At 35.4% G+C, this 23,073-nt stretch overlaps 1 protein-coding gene and 1 long non-coding RNA gene across 2 annotated transcripts; both read left to right on the forward strand.

The window, feature by feature from the left end:
- The first annotated feature begins 1,828 nt into the window (after nt 1-1,828).
- On the forward strand, nt 1,829-3,579 carry LOC136806723 (uncharacterized). Its single transcript, XR_010846594.1, has 5 exons — nt 1,829-1,891; nt 2,446-2,475; nt 2,671-2,752; nt 2,949-3,029; nt 3,496-3,579. It is a non-coding gene; the product is annotated as an uncharacterized lncRNA (long non-coding RNA).
- A 9,538-nt stretch (nt 3,580-13,117) lies between these two features.
- On the forward strand, nt 13,118-14,047 carry LOC136806722 (axoneme-associated protein mst101(1)-like). Its single transcript, XM_067063312.1, has one exon. The coding sequence runs from the start codon at nt 13,118-13,120 to the stop codon at nt 14,045-14,047; it is 930 nt and encodes a 309-aa protein (XP_066919413.1).
- The last annotated feature ends 9,026 nt before the right edge of the window (nt 14,048-23,073 follow it).

Below are 23,073 nucleotides of genomic sequence, written 5' to 3' on the forward strand. Positions count from 1 at the left end.
TATGTGGTCTCGAGTGTCTAGCGTCGTGAATATGTGGTCTCGAGTGTTTATAAGCACGAAAATTAATCTTGTAAAAAAAGAAAAAAGCTAATGAGCGTTCTTTCTAGCGTTGTGAATATGTGGTCTCGAGTGTCTAGCGTCGTGAAGATGTGGTCTCGAGTGTCTAGCGTCGTGAATATGTGGTCTCTAGTGTCTAGCGTCGTGAAGATGTGGTCTGGGGTGTTTATAAGCACAAAAATTTATCTTGTAAAAAAAGAAAAAAGCTAATGAGCGTTCTTTCTAGCGTTGTGAATATGTGGTCTCGAGTGTCTAGCGTCGTGAATATGTGGTCTCGAGTGTTTATAAGCACGAAAATTAATCTTGTAAAAAAGAACAAATTTAATGAGCGTTCTTTCTAGCGTCGTGAATATGTGGTCTCGAGTGTTTATAAGCACGAAAATTAATCTTGTAAAAACGAACAAATCTAATGAGCGTTCTTTCTAGCGTCGTGAATATGTGGTCTCGAGTGTCTAGCGTCGTGAATATGTGGTCTCGAGTGTTTATAAGCACAAAAATTAATCTTGTAAAAAAAGAAAAAAGCTAATGAGCGTTCTTTCTAGCGTCGTGAATATGTAAGCATATTTCCAAACAATTTTTGATTTTTGATAACTTTTATTTTTTTTAATAATAATTTCCATCATAAAAGATCTGATAATATCTTGCTTATGTTTCAGCCTTGGAGCTGGAAAGTCCTATCAAGTTGAACCGAATTGGCGATACGGTTTTTCGGGAAAACGAAATAAAATATTGTACCCTTTTACTTATTGCCGACAGAATCCTGTAAGTCGAAAATAACTTGGTCCTTGTTTTTGTAGTCTATTCAAATAAACTAGAAATTTTGTAATCATTCTAAATTTAGTATCTATAATTTGTATAATGCATCAAAGCATTAAGCTTAATCAGGAGTCAACTTTAAATGGCTAGAGCTGGAAACCTAACTGCTTATAGTATTCTATGTTTATTCTATTTCAGATCTGTGTATTTTCGGATTCACTTCTTCGGCCATATGTTCAAAAGCAGCTTATTGCACCTCCGCAGTTCTACATAAATTGTACTCCTGGAGGAACTATCAGTCATGTACAAGCTGAGTTTGAGAATGCTCAACTGGAAATTCCATCCAAAATTTACTTTGTAGTTGGAACCAACAATATAAAGGACACGCGATACAAAGTCGCCACCGGTGTCAAAGGTTTAATTGAAGCAGCCAAAAAAAGATTTCCCTTTTCCGTCGTAAGTGTTTAATTGAAATTAAATATTGTTTTTGTAGTATATTGCGTGCCAGTACGTGCTTAAAATGATTTGTATTTTGAAAACGAGTCTTCTATTTAGATAACGTTCGTCTGTGTACCTCCAAGGCTTGATCACGATGTACGTAGCTTAAATGAAACTATTAGTGAAGTCACGTCATCCATGAATGTAAGGTTTCTTTTAATCGACATGGATCACACCAACCTTAATACATGGAAACGCCACGATAGAATTCATTTGAGCTTGGATTCATGTGGTCTACCTCGATTTATGGGGCGAATCATCGAAGATTCCATCAAGCCATTGGAATTTAAAGGTAACTTTATGTTCAATTGACTTTATGCTGTTTTTATTCTGTGAAACTGACCCTTACTAATTTTATTAAAATTACCGTCTAACGCTTAGAATAACAAAATGTGAATCGAAAAGAATTAATTTGAGGTATCGATGCAGGACAACTCTTATTTTCAATTACAGCTTCTTCGTGTGTTTCATCCTTGAATTCTAAACGAGTTAAAATCCCTAACGTGAAACCCTTGTATTCGACACCCTCACACCTTGGAATCGCTAAGCAGCCTCCTTCAGAAGAATTCAAAATACAATGGTAAATATATAACACTTTACGGGTGTTTTTATCATTTTTTCCGTAAGTTTTAACACAATCTGGATTAAAAAAGACAAGCAATCTACATTAATCCTATAAATATAGTCCATTGAATCGAGGTATATGTATCCCTGCTGTACCGTTATATATAATAATTTAATAAACAGCACTTTAAAGGGACATAAAAGTACTGACGAAATTTGTAAACAAACCGTATGAAGCGGGATACAACATCAAAACAAATGTCACATGTCAAAATAAAAAATAAAAGCAAATATGGCTGATTTTGATTGTTTCAATTGTTTTACAAGTTTTTTTTGGACACGTGATTTTAATTGTTCTCTTTAATGACACGTGGTTCGCGCGATGTTTACGCATTTTACTACTTTTATGTTCCTTTAAATATAACCTGTAAATACAAATTGAACATTGAACGGATTTGATTTAGAAAACGCTGCATTGAAGTCTCAACCACTTCTGAAAAAGGAATTCAGAAAATACCTTTTTACCTTAGCCGAGTCTTTCAATAAACATCCCATCTATTTTATTTTTAGTTCAAAGAAAAGTGCAAAGTCGATCAAAAAGTAAGAGAAATTATTCCTATTGCATTTTTTTCTATTTAATATCAACGAAGGCTCTGATTTAGTCGAATATTCTTACATTCTTTTTTATTTCACCATTTTCAAGTCTAATGTTGTTAGCGAGCAAGATTTTACATAACGACATTACACAAAGATTATCTGAATAGAGCTATCTTTTGAAATTACTTACTTATTTAGGTTTAACTACACGCCAATCTCAACCTGCTCGATCCATACTGTATTCATCAAAACAAAAACTATCAAACCATATCTTAAAAAGGTTAGCCACATTTAAACACACGTTCACATAGTAACCCCCCCGTGTATACGATGCTTCTCCTACCACAATGTAAATTGTTCCTTAATATGCCCAGTTCTTGACGATCGAGGTATTTTTTCTTGAATCTCAAACTTGAAGTTCAACATTGACAATCTTACTTAAGCCTTTAAAATTTACTTTCTCCAATTTTTTACAGATACTCGTCACACCATTCAAAAATTTAGAACGTAAAGTCAAGAAGACGATTCAAAGGACTAAAACCTCGCATTCTAAACCGGTACACGCTTTTTTTTTTATAAGAATACACTTTATAAGAATGTCCATGATGAAAATGGCCAAAAAATTAAGAATATGGTAAGAATATCACCATCATGGAATTTAGCAACTGAACCTAAGAATGGCATTTTTAATGCATTTTAACCTGTAGATTGCCAATTTCGATCTTAACCTAAGAATACTGTAAGAATATTTATAGTTGATTTTTGCCAAAAAGTTAAGAATATCCATGATGAAATGAAAAAACACCATTCTTATAAAAAAAAAGCGTGTATGCAGCTCTATTCTCTATCTAATCTCGTTAACAAAAAATATTCAACGAGTCGCCAACATCGTGAGAAAAGTGTAAGAGACCTACCTAAAAATAGCTTTTTTAATTCAATTTTGGATATTTTAGATATCTGGACTATTTTTGATTGTTGGTGGAAAACCTCATATAACGTAAAATATCATGCTTATTTTTGTAGAATGATTATCTTTGTGTATATTGCGAGAACAAATGTTTCACAAACGAAAATCTTTTCCTCGACCATTTAGTCAAATGCAAAACAACTAAGGTATACCATTTTTGAAAACTCTGATAAAGCTACATTTCACCGGGCATTTCACTGATTTTTCAAGATTAAAACCAAAAAATTTAAATTCGCGAAGTTCTTACTGTGAAGGATCAAATGCGGTTCTATGTGGGTACAATAATCTAGCTCTTTGGAGAGCTGTATGGGTTTTTATCTTTTTATGTTTTTTTTGTAGAATCCAGTACGGTGCGGAGGAGGAGCAGAAAGAAACTTGACAAAAGTGAAGGAAAAACGAATACCATACCAAGAGGCACTTATTGAGTCGCTGGAGAAGGAGTTGTTCAACAGTCCATATCCTATTACCTCTAATTTTTTAGATCCAGTAGTCAAACTTGTAAGGGACAGGGATACTGTAAAAGATGAAAGGTTGAGACTGCTAGTTGATGATTTTCTTGCAGAAGAGAGAGTAAGTGATGATGTTATTTTGCACGTTATCGAACGACTAAATTCTGATAAGAGTAATAAAGCTTTTTGTCTGTCTTTTACTCGAGAATTTCTTGAAGGATGGAGTGAAGATGTTATATCCAGGTTCAAAAATAAATTTGAGAATATTCACGATGCTGAATCTATCTTTGTGATTCTAAATACTGGCAGATACCATTATGACTCTTTGCAATCTTTTAGGACATATTTAGGGGCAGGTATATCTGAAAGCGGCAATTTACTTAAAGCTTGTCACTACGCCTTGGCAATGATTGATTTACGTGACAAGAAAATCACATATGCCTGCTCTACTGGCTGGGAAATTCCTGAAGAATTTCGAGAGAAAATGGATTCTCTAATTGATGCTTTAGGGTTCCAACACTCTGATTTTTCTATGACCCAGTCTCATTGTTGCACGCAAAAAACTACCCATGTTTGTCGGAGAGGGTTATGCTCGGAAAACTATCCATTGCAGACCTGTGGTGTTGTATGCGGGTTGGTGGTAATAATTATTTCTGTGATCGGTATCTATGAAAAAAACCAATTAAATTATTTTTTGAGTGGTTCAAGGAAGGAGTTTTCTTACTCTTACTTGAAGAATATTACGAATTTCAGCACTTTCTTGAGATGTTGCGTAATGCGCTGGTTATTTTGTGGCTCAGATTTATTGGATGAATTGAAGTCGGGAGTGAATAGAATCAACAAGAAAACTATTGGGGAGCAAGAGGTGCCAAGTGTGGATACTAACACCGATTCTGTGGTGCATGATAAGGAGCCAGTCATTGATTTTGATGTTGAACGGACCGCAATGGCCGGCATCGATTTCCAATACAACATTCCACGAGAAAAGTTTGATGGGCTAACTGACGAGGAGATGTTTTCCTTGGCTGGTTTAAGGTGCAACGTATAAAGCAAAATCTGCTCTAATAATGAAAAAGAGCATTTTCACTGCAAGTTGTGTGACGGAAAGACCGATTTTAGGCGATCTCGTATAATAAGGCATCTTAAGCACACCCATTTTAACAAAGCGCATTGTGTTGAATTGAATAACGATATTATATCAATAGCTTGTAAAAATGGAGGACATGGTAACACATCTGTTGGGGCTCCAAGTTACCATTACCATTGTTCGGAATGTTCAAAGGTGACCTTTCAAAAAAGCAATTTTTTAGTCCATTACAAATCTCATTTCAGAGAGCATGCTAAAAAGAAGATAGGGAGAAAGGTGAGCGGTTTTCAAGATGACAAAGATGAAGCGGTTGTTGAAGAGATTCGTCGATGCCCTGTTGATAATCCTGTTGATAATGTGGTTTGTGATGTTTGTTTAAAGACAATGTTAAAAAGTTCTTTAAACAGACATATGTCTTTGAAACATTCCGTTGAAGCCGAAGCAGTACCAAAATCAATTTGTGTTGATAGGAAAGACGCTATATTTATGGTTTTTAAAAATTCCACAGGTATACCTTATCCAATACACGTACAAAGGTTGATACATTCTACCCCTCCAAAGGTGTATTGTGAGTCTGAGAGGTGTAACACTGATTTTGGTGTCTCAAGTTTGAGTAATCTCAACCAGTTAGTTTGTAAACATATTCGTGATGTAGACTCTGCTGAGATCCCACAATTCCCTCAATTGAGTGAGGAAGCTATTCGAGAAGCCGCCGATGGAGAAATGATTTCTTCCACTTTGAAAGAGGAAACAGTGGAAGAATGTGTAAACTTGTTGCATGCTGCCAATTCTCTTCTTAAGCCAGTACTTGTTCCCTGGATCTTTCCAAATTACATCCATATTTCTGTTTTCACGCATAAAAAGCATTATAATGCTGTGCTGAAAAGGTTTGTAGTTAATTATAATCGCTCGACCGGGCAATTGGATTGTGGTTGTACTCGTCGATCATACATTTGTGTCCACAAAGCATTGGCATTATGTTATTTGAGTATTGAGAATTTGTTATCTCCAATTTGTCCTGAAGTTAATGAAGTCACTGAAGAGCCTGTACCTACATGCGAAGAGAACGGGCAGCTTGGCTTCAGTGATAAATCGGAGCCTTCTAACGACAATTTTCCAGAAATCGATTATTCTCGCATGTGTAAATACATTCGTAGTGAAAAAGCTTATTCAGACGTTGATTTGACTGAGAAAAGGCATATCGACATCTCTGAAACCCCGAAAGAGCTTTTTCCTTCCGAAACAGTGTGTTATTACTGTAACCAAGATTTATCTGCTCCTAAAATAGCATCTAGCATCTCTGAACTATCAAAATCCATGTCTAAAGCAGCAACCGTACTGAAATCACCTATACTTGCAATATATCTCTAATCCTAATTTTTTGAGAGCTTTCCAAAAATATACAACAGGTCTCCGTTTTCTCGAGCTAAAATTTTCATTAATTTTTAACCCTATGATTTTTGCCTGAGACCGTCATATTTGTCCGAAAATCACACCAAAGTGTCCGAAAAAAAATTGGAAACATAGTAATTTCGATTCCCCTACCCCTTAGCTTTCCAAAAATGTATAACAAGTGCTTCTAACAAAACAGTCGAGCGATTTTACAAAATGCCCTCTACTAGTACGTTCGTTGATTCGATATCCAGGAAAAAGCATCAATTTCCAAGTAATTGATGTTCCGCAAGCACCAACGGCTAACCTCAGCGCAATGTATTGTTTATACATTGCTCACCTGCTTTCTATAAATAGTGACCCCTCAAAATATATTTTCAAGAGCACAGAACTTTCGAGTGCGTTTGTGAGATATATGGAGACGGGTAGTGGGCTAGATGAAAGTATTTCAATAAATGATGAGGTATCCAATGGTGCTCGGATTTTGTTTGAGTGGAAAGAAATTTTGTATTGTAGCTGTCGCCAGCCCACTGCTGATATGACGAAATTGAAAAAATGTCATAATTGTCATAATCTTTTTCATGAGGACTGCGTAGAGCTCTCGAAAGGAACTTTACCACAAAATCCGCTTTGCCGTGTTTGTTCGAGAATACCTGATGGTTCAAAAATTAATTCTTTACCGCCTGAAATCTTACACCAAATTTTTAAATCAGTTTGCTTAGAAAAGGAAACGATGCACGGTGTACTTCCTCTTGTTTGTAAATATTGGTGTGATATTGTGGATGATGCATATTTTCGTTGTGAAGTTCAAAAAGCCTTCTTAGACCAAGATTTCGACGCAGCGAACTGGTCCAATGAAGAAAAAGAACTTTACTACTACAACTGTGTTGTAATTACCTATTGCATAAATTGTTCGAGACAATTCAAACCAAAGGTTGGTTATTATCGGCATGCACAATCAGGCTACACATGTGTTTATTCTAAAATAGGGGTTAAAGAAGAAAACTATTGCGAGGCCTGCGTTCTATCTTGTTGTGCATACGAACCAGAAAGTCCATAAAAAGTTCCTATCAATTACTGCAGCTCGATTTTATCTTATTTTTAAGTTTATTAATTTGTTAAAATGGTATCGATGTACTGCTTTATTTTATCGGTGCAACGTAGACATGTTGTAGTTCATTTTTTGCTTGAAGTCGTGATTCCAAAAAGATTTTGCATTGGTTATGCCGTGAGCTAGGATCTTAGTATGATACAGGACATGACAAAAACATGGTCTGTGATGCATGATTTGGGCTATTTTAATTGAAAAATGGTGTGATGAGCATTCTTTACTGTGATCTTTAGAGTAATGTTTAAAAATCGGGGAAATCGAAAGTCCATTTTTGTAAAAAGTGCTGTAAAAGTTCTTAAAAGGACCCCATTCTTTGGGTGAATAAAGCCCTAGTATGTACAATTTTAGCACAAAACTTTTTTTTTTTAAGATTGTTGTTCAAAATCGGATAATTTTGGAAATGTTTACTTTCAGCTCCCTCAATATCCCGCCACATCCCGCGTGAGCTCCCTCAAAATCGGAATGGGAATTATTCTGGACTGGAAAGGAGTAGAACTTTGAAATTTTCACTGTATATTCGCTTTTTAGTTCTTCTATAGATAAAGGAAACATCATCGATTTTTCTTTATGACCAAAATTGAACATTTTTGAATCCGATTTAAGATCGCCGTGATTTTGATTTTTAAGATCGTTCAGAAAGCGAAGAAATTACGTGTGATAGCGTCACGACGGGAACCGCCTGGGGCCTCATTTAAGCCAGTGATCGTTGACCTCTTTAACACTATCAGCCGACTAACTGATTTTTACTTTGTTACCTTTTGTTCCATTATTTATTGAAGAAAGTGGTTGTTTTTTGTCCGAGTGCTCTGCTTGTCGTATCGATTTTCAACGTATCAGCAATGGCTCTTTCTTTTCACGCCAGCTGAGTCCAATCTTTCATCTTTAATCTTTTGAAATATGTAAATGTAACAGCTTTTATTTTATTTTACAGTTGATTTTTTATCAAAGAATTTCCTCACAATGAAGATACACTGTTTATATATACACCCGAGTTAAATTTTGTATGAAATAATACTGTGATATGAAATCCAAATAGTTTAGCACGGAATCAAAAATGTCTAATATATTAACAGCACGTTATACCCTCTATTTCAGACCCGAACCCCCGTTTAGAAAAGTGACCATAAAAAACGTTGGAAAAGTGACCATAGGAAACGTTGGAAAAGCAACATTAATCCTCTAACCCACTGATAATTCTTTTATTTTCCCTCGAAATAGAAGACGTACGAGAACTTGAAACTGATGAAATCTAGAGAAAGAATTAGAAAAATCTCTTCAAGGGATTGGAAGATCTGGTCCACCCTCGATCCCAGGGCGAACATCATCGACGTTTTTATTTGGATGTTATTTGATGGGTTTTAGCCCTGTTCTCAGCTCTTGAAAAAGGTTACGTAATCTCGAAAGTTTAATGTCATGTTTCTTATCATTACATACACTTCACAAACGTTTAAAATTGACCTAAAAGCATAGCTGTCAACTTCGCCTTGCAAAAATGCGGGAGAGCTCCAATTCGGAAAAATTTTCTCGATAATCCAATTTTTCTGAGAGCGGAAAATCAGGAAATCGAGGGAATTTTCCCACGAAATCAGATTTTATCAGAATTTTTTTCCCGGAAATAGGGGAAATCGGGGAATTTTACGTCCCAATTTTCCAAATTCAGGAAATTTTGCCATTCCGCTCTTTCAAATTCTGATTTTTTTTCAGGAAATCAGAAAAAAATTTGGAAATGCGGGAGATGCGGGAGAAAATCCTGAAAATACGGGAGAGTTGACAGCTATGCCAAAAGCTTCCTCGAAAATTTCGTATTTTCCCAAATTTTAGACCCTTACAGTGCACTTTCAGAAGCCTGAAAAACCTAGCCTTAAGGCCTACACATACGGTAGGTCACTTACCTTGAGTCTCTCCACCCCACCCCCCCCCGGGGACGAGGTTGGATCTGTGTCAGACATACCTTAACTTAAGGGAAGAGATTTTCGCAGCAAGAAAATTTCGCGGTTTTTGCCTAAAACCAAAACCGAAATAAAAAACAGTTTTAGTACCTAGCTTCAAGAAATTTATAGTCACCCTAACCCTGAATACCCCAAAAATTCTTCTTTTAATGTCCTCTTTCATTCTGTATAGGCCATTTCACGGTCGAAATGAATCATGGGTAATCAGGACTGATTGCACCCCATAACGGCTTCCTGTTGGTTAGACACCAAAGCATCCAAAATTTTAGACCAACAGAAAGTCGTTATCAGAGCCGCGATGGTACTGATTACCCCTGATTCCTTCCGACCGTGAAATGGCCTATGTTCAATATTTCATGCATGTAAAGTTTGTGAGTTTTCTTAAGATTCACAATCAAATCTCAGCCTAAGGTTCCTTTTAAAGGTGTTTTCTATTCAAAAACAACGGGCAGTCAAATAAAAAAAATCAAAGATTGCAGTGCTCCGCGAAATTTAATTCCCGCAAAATTGCTGCGAGCTTGAATATCGATGAATAGACTGGCACGCCAGTCGGGTTGGAACGTCGTCCCTAGCCTGCTGAATCGAAGGAGTAAAGACTCGGCTCCGTAGAAATTGATCCTAGTCTTAATAAGAAAATCACATCTGTAGACTTGATAGTTGCGTTTATGATTCTTTTCTTATAAAAAAAAGTTTTTTTTAAAAGCACAAGTTTTAAAATTCAATTACTTTATATGTTCTTAAAGATTTTTCTTTTTTACAAGAATAACTTTTTTAAAGAGCTGTCATAGTCCTGATAGTGTTCTATTAATTAAAAGATCAACAGATGTTACAAAAAAGCAAAAGGTTATGTTTCCCCCGTCTTTTTAAATTCAACAAGTGAAGGAGAGTTGTTTAAAAACACCTGTTATGACGTTAAACAACTTCCCTCTTTTTCACTCTTCCCTCTCTCTATTGTTTTCGAGACCACATTTCCACGAGAGACCATATTCTAACGAAAGACCATATATCCTTGACAGCGCTCGAATAAACTCTCAGCATATCAGAGTGTATTCTATTACTTTTACTATTATTCAAAATTTTAGTAAACAAAAATATGTCTAAGACTTATCAATTCAATGATCATATAATATCATGACTTAACATTGCAAAAAAAATATATAATTTCATAACTTAATTCCTAGTTTACATAGGTACCAATAAAAAATTACTGCTTTATTTATAAACAAAATAATAATCTGTAAGAGCATTAGTGTACAGTCTGTCATCCTTATTTAGCTACATTTCTATATGAATGCTTCACCATTAGCATTACTAAAAAAAACACTACTACAAAAAAGTGTGCAAACCCTGTCTTGTGTTTCATATCTGGCAGGTGTTACTTCTTCTGCTTCTTTGCATTCCAAGGTACCGATATCACCTTTTTAGGAAGGAAGATGTCTCTTAGAATCAAACCAAACTTTCTTGAACGTTATAATGTAGAAGAATTTGAAGAATGACCAGTCAGTTAAAATTTTTCAGCAAATGATTGAGAACTCAAAGCAGTAGCAATTGTCCAGAAGATAGAGCTTTATATAACTTTGGGGAACGGTTTGAAGTCCAGCGGTTGTGTGTGACATCAAGTTTTTAGCAGGCTGATCTGTACGTGCAATATATAGTTGATGATGAAGAGCAGCAGAAATTGGATCTCGTTGCTTAGTTGTAGCATTTGAAATTGGAAAAATAAATAAGGATTTCTTCTGTTATGCTTCAGGTGGAAGGGTAAATTTATTTGAGCTTGGCAGAGAAGTCTTTTTCGTGTTTGTTGCTTTTGGTGGGTGACATTATAACTTTGGCTTCTTCGCACTTGATGGTGGCACCCAAGAAACACTGAAAAACATGAAAAAGAAGTTTGGACTTTGAGAGCATATGAAAAGCAAGATAAAAAAGAGAAGAAAAATAAAAGAACCAGAAAGAAACTTCTGTTTGTTTTGCTTTGATAAAAAAGATAGCAAAGATTATTTTATTACACTTACATCTTGACCTTCTTTTGTGCAATAAATCCTTTCACTTTGTTTGTATGCATCATAGTTTCCACAGATGAGATTCAAAAAGTTTCTTCGGTTAGTTTTCTCCGTTCAAACTTGTCAGAGTCAGAAATCAAAAAAAAATTACCAAAGTTTCTCCTCTGTTTACATTTTTTTTCGGGTGATTTTTGATCCTAAACGATTCAGCCCAATCTCCGTAAGGTAAATTTCCCGTGGATCATGCTTATATCCTAATCGATATCTATTACGTGAGATTGGAGAATTTCGCGCAATAAATCCACTCCCCAAAATACAACGTACAGGTCAAATTTCACAGGACATAGTTAGCCTTGACATTTGGGCTCTAGCCCGTGAAAAACTCACGTGATAGATTCCGTACGTAATAGATAGCTTCTTGCTTAACCTCGCTAATAGCGAGGTTAAGTATCGGCAGATAACTCACGACGACGGACGAATTTTGGTAGCCTATGTGCTAAATCTACCGCTTTCCTCCAGGCTAAACGACCCGCACCTTCGACCTGCATTTCTTGAAAATTAGTCTGAGTTCTAGAACGAGAAAAGGCGGGAAATTCCGTTCTTCGCTCGTGGTCAGGATGTAAGGTTTTTTTTTACTCTTTTGCCGAAGAAAGGTTATGCTCAGATGGCTATGGCCTAAAGAATCGTCAAAACAAAAAAAAATCACAGCAATTTTTTGAACTTTTTTTATGTGCTCAAGGTATAAGTCTGTGGAGAGATGCAACAGCAGAAAGACAACAACAAGAAAAGAAACTTCTCAGAAGTGTAAGTACCCTTTATTTCATAAAATAACATTATATTCAAGTCTAGCCTTTAGAAATTCCAAGCAATATATTTTTAAAGGACATAGGTACACCATACATACCAAAAGCTGTTCTAACTTTCTTATTTTTATCACACTCCAAAATTGTTATGTTTAAAAATAAGGGACTGAGTGTCATCATATGTTATCATTGAATGTATTGAGAGTGGGAGGGTTTGGTGTTAAGCACAACCTACCTATCGACCTGTCAATTTAAGTCAACACAACTGGTCGGTGGCAAGTTCCTTCTATTTAAAAGCAATAAGTAATCATTCATCCTTTCTTTTTTTATTTAGATTTCGCCTATCTGCAGAAAATGACGAAACTCAAAGCAAGAAAATAAAAAACATAAAGGTTCATCTGGTTAATTCCAAAAGTATTGGTTCATCATCAGTAAATAGGCTTCTGTCTCCTATCGCACCGCAACAAAATACTTTGCTCCCATCAGTCAAAGCAACTGCCCGTCAGCAACCATCTACAATAGCAAGTTTGAATGTTCGAACGCTGGTGAATTCAGTCGATTCCAAAAACCAAAAACGTCTACACATTCCGTCATTAAGTGCCAATATCTTATCGATCGCTAAGCAACAAGGAAAGACTTACCCTTCCATGTCATCAACAGCCAATGCCAAAAAAACAACAACTGCTCTCCAGCAATCATCTACAATAACAAGTTCGAACGTTCGAACACTTGTGAAAAAAGGTATACATATTCCGTCATTAAGTGCTAATCTTTTATCGATCGCTCAGCAACAACAAAAGACTTCCCCTTCCCTCTCATCAACAGCCAAAGCCAAAGAGACAACAACTGCTTTCCAGCAACCATCTACAATAACAAGTTCAAAAGGAATGCTGGTGGATCCAGTCAATTTAGACAACCTAAAACGTATACACATTCCTTCATTAAATGCTAATCTTTTATCGAACGCTCAACAACAACAAAAGACTTCCCCTTTACTCTCATCGACAGCCAATGCCAAAAAAACAACAACTGTCCTTCAGCAATTATCTACAATAACAAGTTCAAAAGAATCTCTCATAAAACCTAAGAGTCAACCTGGCCCATCCTCCTTGCTGTCTTCAGCCAGTTCCATCAAGAAAGAGAATTACATAACTTTCACTGAGGAAGAAAAGATTTGGCTCTGCAGGGAAGCAATTATGACTGATATTTTCATTCACAAAAAGAAAACAAATGGACGGACTGCTGCATGGGATAAACTTGCAGCTAAAATGTGCAAAATCACAGGAAAAGCTTTTGAAAGGAGACATGTTAGAGAAAAACTGACAGATTTAATGGACAAGCATAAAGCTAAAAACAACAAAGATCTGGCAAAAAGTGGAGTATCTGGCCCTGAGCCATCGGAACTAGAAAATTTACTCCAGAATTTATGTGACATGGAGCGAGATGATAAACTTGCAACAGAAGAATCAGAAAAGAAGCATAAAGATGCAATTAACAAAAGGAAGGCAGCATGTGAAACAATTGGAGAAACAGATGCTAGAGAAAACAAAGGCAAAAAGATTCGTAAAACTAGATCAGACAAGAAAATCGACAAACAAGAATTCATTTATGATTACCTCAATAAAAAGGAAAACCTTGCATCTACTGAAAAAGAGGCAGATCGTAAATTCAAAGAAAAAGAGTTATCATTGAGAGAAAAGGAGCTTGCTATTAAAGAAAAAGAATCTGAAAAAAGCAATACTTTGATTTCCACCCTACAGGAAATGATTGCAAGTCAAAAACAATTGATTGATAAACTTTTGAGTGAAAGAAAATAATCTATTTATTATATTATACTACGGGCATCAAAATCTTGTGACATAAATTTCTTCTAAAAATCAAAAACTCAGGACCATTCTAAATGAATTTCTTTTAAGAAGATATCAAAGTACGTTGTTTTAATTTGAGCTGTTTTACTGAATTGTTTTTCAACCTTTGAAGTAACGATATTTACATTTTATATTTGATGTTGCTTTATATGCAATTTAGAAAGAGAAAATATATTAAATTGAATTTGTTTTATCAAATATTATTTATTTGAATTTATTACTTAATGATTATTTTTAATGATCTTTATTCAAAATTTTATTCAGGTGACTTAAAAGTCATTTGAAATTGAGAAACGCAAACAAGATTTTATTATGTACAGTAATATCTTATAAATTTTTTGAATTTTAGAAAAATGTTTTTTGAGAAATTATTTTTGAGTTTATGCATTTGGTACTTTGTGTTGAAGAAATTTGGTATAAAATAATTTGAAACAACAGCATAACAATACTTAGTCACCTTCTTTCTCTCGTGTCTGCTTCCAATTAAAAAAAGGTATCACTATTAGAGATCCAAATAATCCATAATCCAAATAGCTTCTTAACCCCTATTGCTATGTAATTTTTTGGAAAAATTACCAAAAAGAATATAAAAACAAGCTTTAAAAGTATTCTTGACAATTTTTTTTTATAAGCAACCGAGAGGTCGGACCTGAAATGGCCCAAAAATACGGAACTTTGTTTAGCAACCTGAGAATGAGAAAGTAACCAAAAATTTCTGGAAAAATAGCATTTTTGCATTATCTGAATGATCAATCTTAAAGGTTTTTTAATGGTTCCAAGAAAATTTAGTCTCTTTCAATACAGTTAGAAAAAATGAGCTGCGTACCAACCGAGGAAAAAAATAGGATCAAAGTTTTCTAAATTTCTGCTGGCTGGTATTGGTAAGTGGGAACAGCTTCCGGGGTACCTAAGTAGGTAATAGGAGGTTACGTGTACATATGTGCCGCCCTTAAGGGTCCCTTTTGCGTCTGTAAAATCCCTCTGAGGGTCGCAAAAAACACAAAATTTAATTCCAGTCCCTTTTTGTACAAACAGCTAAAAATCCCATTTCTCGATCCTCAAAAGCCTATATTTCAAGAAAAATAGTCTCAATAAGGCTCACAAAACTTGTGAGAAAAACAGGCCCGGCGGCGGAATAACCGTAAAAGTGGAGAGGCTGAAGGCCGAAATAAGTTAAATTTCGCTAGGAAATAGAAAAATCGTGAAATTTGTTCAAAGTCTCTCCCCCCGCTTGTTAATTTTTCGAAAATTAGAAATTTTAATTATCATTATTTTCGTTTCTTTTATGACAAAAAAGAGCTTTTTAAGGATACAAAGTTTATTAAAAATGTGATTTCCAGAAAAAAATACTCTTATGTGCTTGATTGTAGGGTTGGTCATTTTCCATTTTTTCAACCCCAAAATCACTTTATAATGACCTCCATTTTATGACTTTTGTTCCAAAAATATCATTAAAAACCTTCATTTTCTAGGGAAAATCACTAAAATCTCTCCTATAATTAATTACACCACACTATTTTTTGATTTTTCTACCGGAGTAGTAATCACGTTCTTATTCTACCCCCTACAATTAAGCACAGTAAACTTGATAATAACACAAATTTTGTGAAAAATACAATTTCTATAAAAATAAATTTGATTGCAATAACAAACATGCATATTAGCTGCGCATTTTCATTTTTTTCTCTTGGGTACATATTAAGCGTAGCCCTTGCAAATTGTTCTTCGAAAATTCTCCATCCAGGACATTCTTATTCTACAACCCCTCTCTTGATAATTTTTGGGAAAATGTTTTTGCCTTAATTCTTCTGCATTAGCGAAAGATTTTCCACCCACGACATTTAAATTCCTTAATTCTAGCCCCCCCCCCCACAAATAAAGTTTCAGATTCTTTCCATCCCTCTCCTCCCTCTCTATCCTCAAAAACCTAGTAGTCTAAACTAGATCTAGTCGTGAACATAAACTTTAGTGCTGTTATAGAGAAAAAGCAAGATATTTGTTATATTCTTAAATTGTTAGTTCTTATTTTAGTATAGGATGTAAACCCACATAGTTTCTAGAGGGGTCAAGACCCCCCCCTTACGTAGGCAACTCCCGATAATGTAAAATTGGAGACCCTCCTTACCAGCAGAGCACATAATGAGCAATATTTTCATGTTAGATCGTGGAAAGAGCAGAACCACTTATGAAAATTTTACAATTTTACAAATGAAAAAGATAAAAAAATAACGCTATGTGCAAAAATTTTACGATTTCCATTGTCAATTAGCTCATTTAAGCTTTGCTGATATTTGTGGGACCCCCTATCAAGTGATACCCTTTCGTAAATGGCAACCCCCTAACAAAGTTGGGACTATAAAGACCCCCTTACGAATTTACTTTGAAAACTTCAGACACCCTAAGACTATGGGTATACTCTGAATAAGAAAAATGATCATATGTTTATAAATAAATTTAAAGATTATCCAAAATAAATAAATTCCAGTCAAATTCAAAATAAAAAATATGATTATCAGGGCCCGCGCCACCGGGGGGGCCGGGGGGGCCATGGCCCCTCCACTTTTTTGCAAAGCAAAAAAAAAATTCTCTTCACCTAATTATTTTTTTCTTTTCTGTGCGCGTGCCAATAAAAACGTTAGAACCTTTCTAAGAGGGGACAGATGGACACTTAAATAAGTCTAATTATACTATTTTGCTTTAAACAAACAAACTTAACAGTTTTCTTTCAGAAAATCAGAACAAAAAGGAAGCTGTTTTAGCTAAATAAGACAAGTCAAAATCGAAAATTTTCCGGCCCGTCGGCGCAAACCATTGTTGCGCCTCCTTAGTCACTATATTTTTCTTGGCCCCCTCACTTTCAAAATCGTGGCGCGGGCCCTGATTATTTAAAGTATAAAAGCTAAGTTACTAATGGAAAAAATAAATTTCAGTTAGTAGAGCTGAACCAGTAAACAATTCAGACTTGTTGGACACTGCAAAAATCAAGAAACACCACCTACATTCTATACTTCAAGTATGAAAATGAAAATTTAGTTGTTTGTGATCTGACTCCACATTGATCTGTGGCAAAATCAATTTTCGGATTAAGTTTTATCTTGTGTTTAGTATAATAATTGTTAGTTAATTCTCTCATGGAGAATAAAAGTAAGAAAATTGGCTGACTATTCATCACTTTTGTCGAATCATCATTTTGGTGGTATCAAATAATTATAGATGTATATAAACACAAGCAAATACTATTTCAAAAATTTGTAAACACAATGAAATAACATTGCAAAAAAAATATATCAAAAAATATTGTTTAGGTTTGTTAATTATCATCATCTCTATCTTGGCATCCTTGTGGTCTTGGCTTTAAATAGTCTTCAAGATTTGGAGGCGGACATTCAAAAAATTGCGAAGTGTTGGATCCGTACAGACAAGTATGAATATTTGATAAGAGAGCCGATACAATATATTGTTTTGCAACAGGCGACAACAAGCTCTTTTGCATCGCCTTGTGGTCAGTAAATTTAAACTTTTCAATGACTGAACCAAATGCCCATTCCACAGTCACACGTACACGTGACATTTCCTGGTTATAGTTTCTTTGGGCATCACACAGTGGATTGGGAAATCCTGTCTGTAGGTGATCACGAAAAGGGTAGCCTGCATCCCCATAAATAGCCAAAACATCCCCATTTAAATCATAAGAATATTGCTCAAGATCATTGAGCAAGTGTGATTCTCTTAACATGAAAGAATCATGTCTTGATCCTTCAATTGGACCATAAAAATGTGCTATCAACCCATTTGGGGCACTAACAGCCTGGTATTTGAGAGCATGTTTCCTTTTTATGTCCGTTGTAGAACATGCGCTGGTCCCTCTTGGGTCTGGCAATCCCCCGAACTGTTCCATCGACAAAACCCCAACAGTTATCCAAGGGTGCGCGATCATGAACATGACGTGCAAATAAAGTCAAATTATCTCTTGAGAGCCATTCCTGTTCAAAGGATCTCAAGAGCCATCCATATCTTTCATAAAGGTGACTTAACATTGCATTAAAGATTGTAGACAGAGATGATTCTGGACGACCAAACTTCGGTATAAGATCTGTATACCTGCATGGGAATGCAAGACGGCGGCAGAGTAAACAAAATGCTTCTACAACACTACAATGAATGTAATTATATGTTACAATTTCATCTCCCAAACCAAGCATATCACAAATTTTAATAATGTCACCCTTCCAGAATCTACAATCCACCCAGCATTCTCTTTCTGTCCACAAATCAAAATCAAAATGTCCCCATCTCGCTTTGTAATCCTTCCTCTGTTTTCCACCAACAAGTTGAATATCGCCAAGATCTGCTAACAAAAGAAATTCAACATCGTCAATCACACCATTTTCCAACGCCAACCGAAGTGCCTCACCAAAGTCTCTATTATTTCCAGCAGCAGCAGCAACAGCCATATGGTTTAATGTGGAGATATGAAGAAATAATCAATATTCACTCGTTAAATTGTATATTGTATGTGTAATTAATAGCATAAAAATAAATATCCAGTTGTATGTGCGCGTTGTTGAATTGTAAAAAAATCAATGGATCCCAAGAAAATCAATGTCTGGCTCCTCACCAATGTGTACGTATTAGAGTATAAAAATAAATGTCCAGTTGTATGTGCGCATTGTTGAATTGTAAAAAAATCAATGAATTGCAATCTCAATGTGTACGTGTAGTTAAAGTAAAACCATTCGAATCAGTCATCCACTAAATTTCCAAAACTCAGTTCAAAACACGAAAAACGCCAAACAATCCGCACCATGTTTTTAGTTTGTTTACATTTTTTCGAAGATAACATGTCTAGCTTGATCTTCACAAATATCTACCATGCTTTTGTAACTAGCCTGGCATAACGTCACAGGCTACGCACATAGGCTACCAAAATTCGTCCGTCGTCGTGAGTTATCTGCCGATACTTAACCTCGCTAATATCAGGAAAGAAAGACGTAATACTGAAAAATATGAAAAGTTGGTCTAGAGCCCTGTTCGGCCTGCTGTATCCGAGTGGCCGTACGACTGAAGGAGAAGAAGAAAATGTTATTTCATATTCCAATGGCGGCTTGGCTACCGCCCACGCTAAAGCCCTAAAGAGAGCGGGCCAATTTAACATCGAAGAGGAATTATAGTCGGCCTTTGATGTGCCACATTCTCAGTCGGGTTCAACCTTGCCCGTAAACCTAAAAATATTTCGGTTTGACCAGCCAATCTCCGAAAACGATGGACAGGAACCCGTCTGCGTATTTTTTTTTAAATCTGATGAATACTTGATGGGTCAGAGCTGAGTCCGATTTTGGCCTCAAAAAAATTACAGTGGGAAATTTGAATTTAGCGCTGTCCTCACTTACTAAAATAAAAACCAAATTTCGGAACTTGCGCTTTCTTTAAGAAAGTGTGACCAGTAAAAGAATAATAAAATTTTATTGGCTATGTTTTCAACCGTTATTAGGATCTGGGAAATTCAAACTCTCAGCCCATACCATGCTATTATATATTTCGCCATCAGTATATAGAATAAGAAATCATAGCATGGATCTCCAGGCTACGAAAACGAGGACTGGGGTTACCAGACCTCCCACTGCAAAATTCTTGACGCGGTCTTGCAAAATTCCGTAATGTAAACTTTCCAGATGTTGAAATTTTTCCCGACCTTTAGAGCTTTAGCGTGTCGGATGAAATTTTCACCATCTGGGTGCCAGATGAAAGGAAAATGAAGGTTTTAACATTAGACTAAGCACGCCACAGATGTTTGGCGAGGTAATGATAACAAGCCAAAATCTTGCTTGAACAGAATTTCCGACATCAAACAAAAGCAGGGCGTAACTTACTAAATTAAAAAACGCTGCATGGTCATACGCACAATTTATACTTTACGGGGTTTCCCCTTAAAAGGTGGTGTGACCAAATTTGATCTTTCTTCGCGTTCTTTTTGTATAGTGGGCATTCAAATAATGTAGATTTTTTTCTTTTTACAGGAGTGCTCGAACGTACAACAACATTATTACTATCACAAAAAAAAAGACTTTTAAAAAGCTCCAAATCACTCAAATCACTTGATGGTGTAGATAAAGCTTTCCAAACTGGTACTGTCGAAGATCTACCTCTCAAACTTTATATCTAAAGAGGCGCGTTTCGTACAGTTTCAGAGATGACCGTACATAACATTCATTTTGCCACTTAAGAAATATAGGGTTTAACTTACTGAATGAATTCAATATGTAAATTAACGTAACAATGGTAGATGTCAGGAATTACAATTCATTTGGCTTCCAAACTCCTGTGTTCAATGGTATAGTGAATGTTACGTGCGGTTTTTAGTCTTGAAATTGAAATTGAAGACTATTAAATTGGAATAAAGCAATCATAAAATGCTTTAAACCCAGAAAATTTAGTCTATAAATAAAGAACTCGAACAAAAGAAAAAGTAAATACAAAAAAGAAATTCACTGAACTAAAAAGTACGGTGAGCATTCAAACATGAGCGTTTCGTACCGCATGATTTCTTGACGCCAGGAAAATTGCTGTAAATCTGAAAACACAAAGTTATTCAAAAGTTATGTTTTTCCCATCAATTTCAAGTATTTTCATGAACCTAAATCAAATATGACAATTAACTTGACAGCAAAAAAAAAAAATTCCAACCCAGTCAAACACTCTGCTCAATGAAGTATCTTAAATGGATAAATTTTGGCGTGGATTATTTTGACGATTGACCGAAATATGATTTTTAGCGGGGTTCAATTTGACAATAGATCAATTTCCAAAAATTTGCCGGGGATTTAATTTACATTGGAAATTTTCACTACATTTTGGGGCAAAGCCACGAAAATTTTGAGGGGTGGACGAGAAAGGTTAGAGATTCACTTGTAATATATTGAAAAGATAAAATGTTTTCTCTCCTGTAAGACCAACAAAAACAACAAAGAGTAGCCATCTAAAATCAGAAATGGAGATATCCTATCAAGATTGATTGATTAATGCTTGAAGAGACCGATCTGTTGCATTATGATTTTCATCATAACGTTGAATGTAAAATGACACTGTAAGGCGGTGATTTTTATGGTTGTAGTCAAACCGTATAGGTGTGTACAGAGAGGGAACAACCCTAGCACAGCCATCATATATTGTTTTTTGACCAACATCCTCCTTCTTGCTACTGACAACTTTTCGAAACATTCTCTTTGTGAGAAAAGAAATTCCGTCGAATCTCATCGGGTGAAAGACTTTTCATGCACATGTTTGGTTTTCAATAAGCAATATTGTTTTATTGAGTTTCATACTTTGGTGTACCTCTGCCCGTAACCAAAAATTAAACCAGACAATTTGGCGAATATTGTTGGAGGAAGAAAAATGGTTACAAGTGGAACGAGACCTGTGAGGTGACTTCTGCGCAGCTTCTCGTAAATCCACCGTTCAATTTCCCATAAAAAGCAGTCTATTAAGGGTCCAGTCAACAAGATTTCATTTCCTATGACCTTTTCAACATGTGTGGTCAATTCAACATTCATTGAAAATTTTCTTTCAGCCATTTTTGAGTCAGACTAAGCTCAAAGTTCTGATTCGATAGTTTTGCTGTGTTGTTGTTTTATTGTCCTGTTCTTTAGGCTCCTTTCCCCTTTCGAGAGGAAACCTTGTTTAATCCCGATATACGGTAGCCGAAAAGAAGTTTACTTGAAAGGACCGAATGAAAAATACCTTATCGTTGCCGTAGAAAAAGTTGATAAAAATTGGCGGGAAAAGGAGCAAGTGGGAGAAAAATCGCACAAAGTTGCCGCCGTGCATCTTACAGTTTATGCGCTCCTTTTGTAAAATATACAATGAAATTCTATTGTAAAGTGTGCCGATGGAGAGTGAAGGAAAAATTTGTTCATTTTTTTCAAAAAGTTATGTTCGTGTTTTATGGAAAAGTCAACAAGAGACAAATTCGTTTCTGGAGTGATAATTCTGTGATTTGACATAGAAGTATTTTGTATGATTTTTACAAAGCTCATCATAAAAATAACCTTCAACAAAATAAATAAAAATTACTTTAGACTAGCAGGCTAAAATACCGTATAAAAAACAATGTAATCAATCCCCCGCCAAAAAAAATATTTTCTTGAGTCTTGAATTCGTATAGCTGTCACTGAAAATAAGCACAGACAGTTTTATGTTCTTCGAAAACGAAAGATGGCATTGTCTGTAAAATCGAGCATAGAGTCTCAAATTCATAAAACAACAAGAAACCACAACCAAGAACTGTCTATCATCTATCCATTACAGTATAATACAATATCATGCAATCCGATCAGAATACAGAACTACAGCATAGGGTCTGTACAAGTACTACTCTCTCTTATATGATGGTCAATGTTCACAAATCACAAATCTTTACTTTATTATTTGCCATTATGGAAACAAGCAACTTTTGCTGTCTTTACGACGAATAGCATTCTTTTTTCTTCATCAGTTCAATTCTTCCCAAAAACAAGAGAAGCACTATCAGGTCGGGACCAGGTCTTGAAAACTTTTTCTGATACAGTATTCCAAATATATCTCTCGGTTCTCTCATGGTAATAGTCTCACATCATAATATAATCGAAGAAAGATCTTGCATTCAATGAGTCCCATCCTCTTCTACTCGTTTTCTGATAAAATAATTACTAGAACAGTGCTCACATCACTGGATAACGACCGCCTTAAATTTGATGAAGAATTCATCGGTTTAGACAATGATCCACTTCGACACTCTCGTTTGCTTGATTTAACTTGAAAATATGGATATTTTTTATAAGCATTGCACTTATAAGCATATCTAGGCTCGCAGATATGGGGAAAAATTAAGCATATGGCAAACATTACTTGAGCCTACGAAAAATGTTTTTTTCCTGATTTTGGCTGGAATTTTGCGGATTTTCAGTAAACCCCTAAATTTGTGTTTTAGATTTAAGCAT

Source organism: Clytia hemisphaerica, unplaced genomic scaffold (assembly GCF_902728285.1).
Source record: "Clytia hemisphaerica strain Z4C2 unplaced genomic scaffold, Clytia hemisphaerica genome assembly, whole genome shotgun sequence".
Taxonomy (NCBI): Eukaryota; Metazoa; Cnidaria; class Hydrozoa; order Leptothecata; family Clytiidae; genus Clytia; species Clytia hemisphaerica.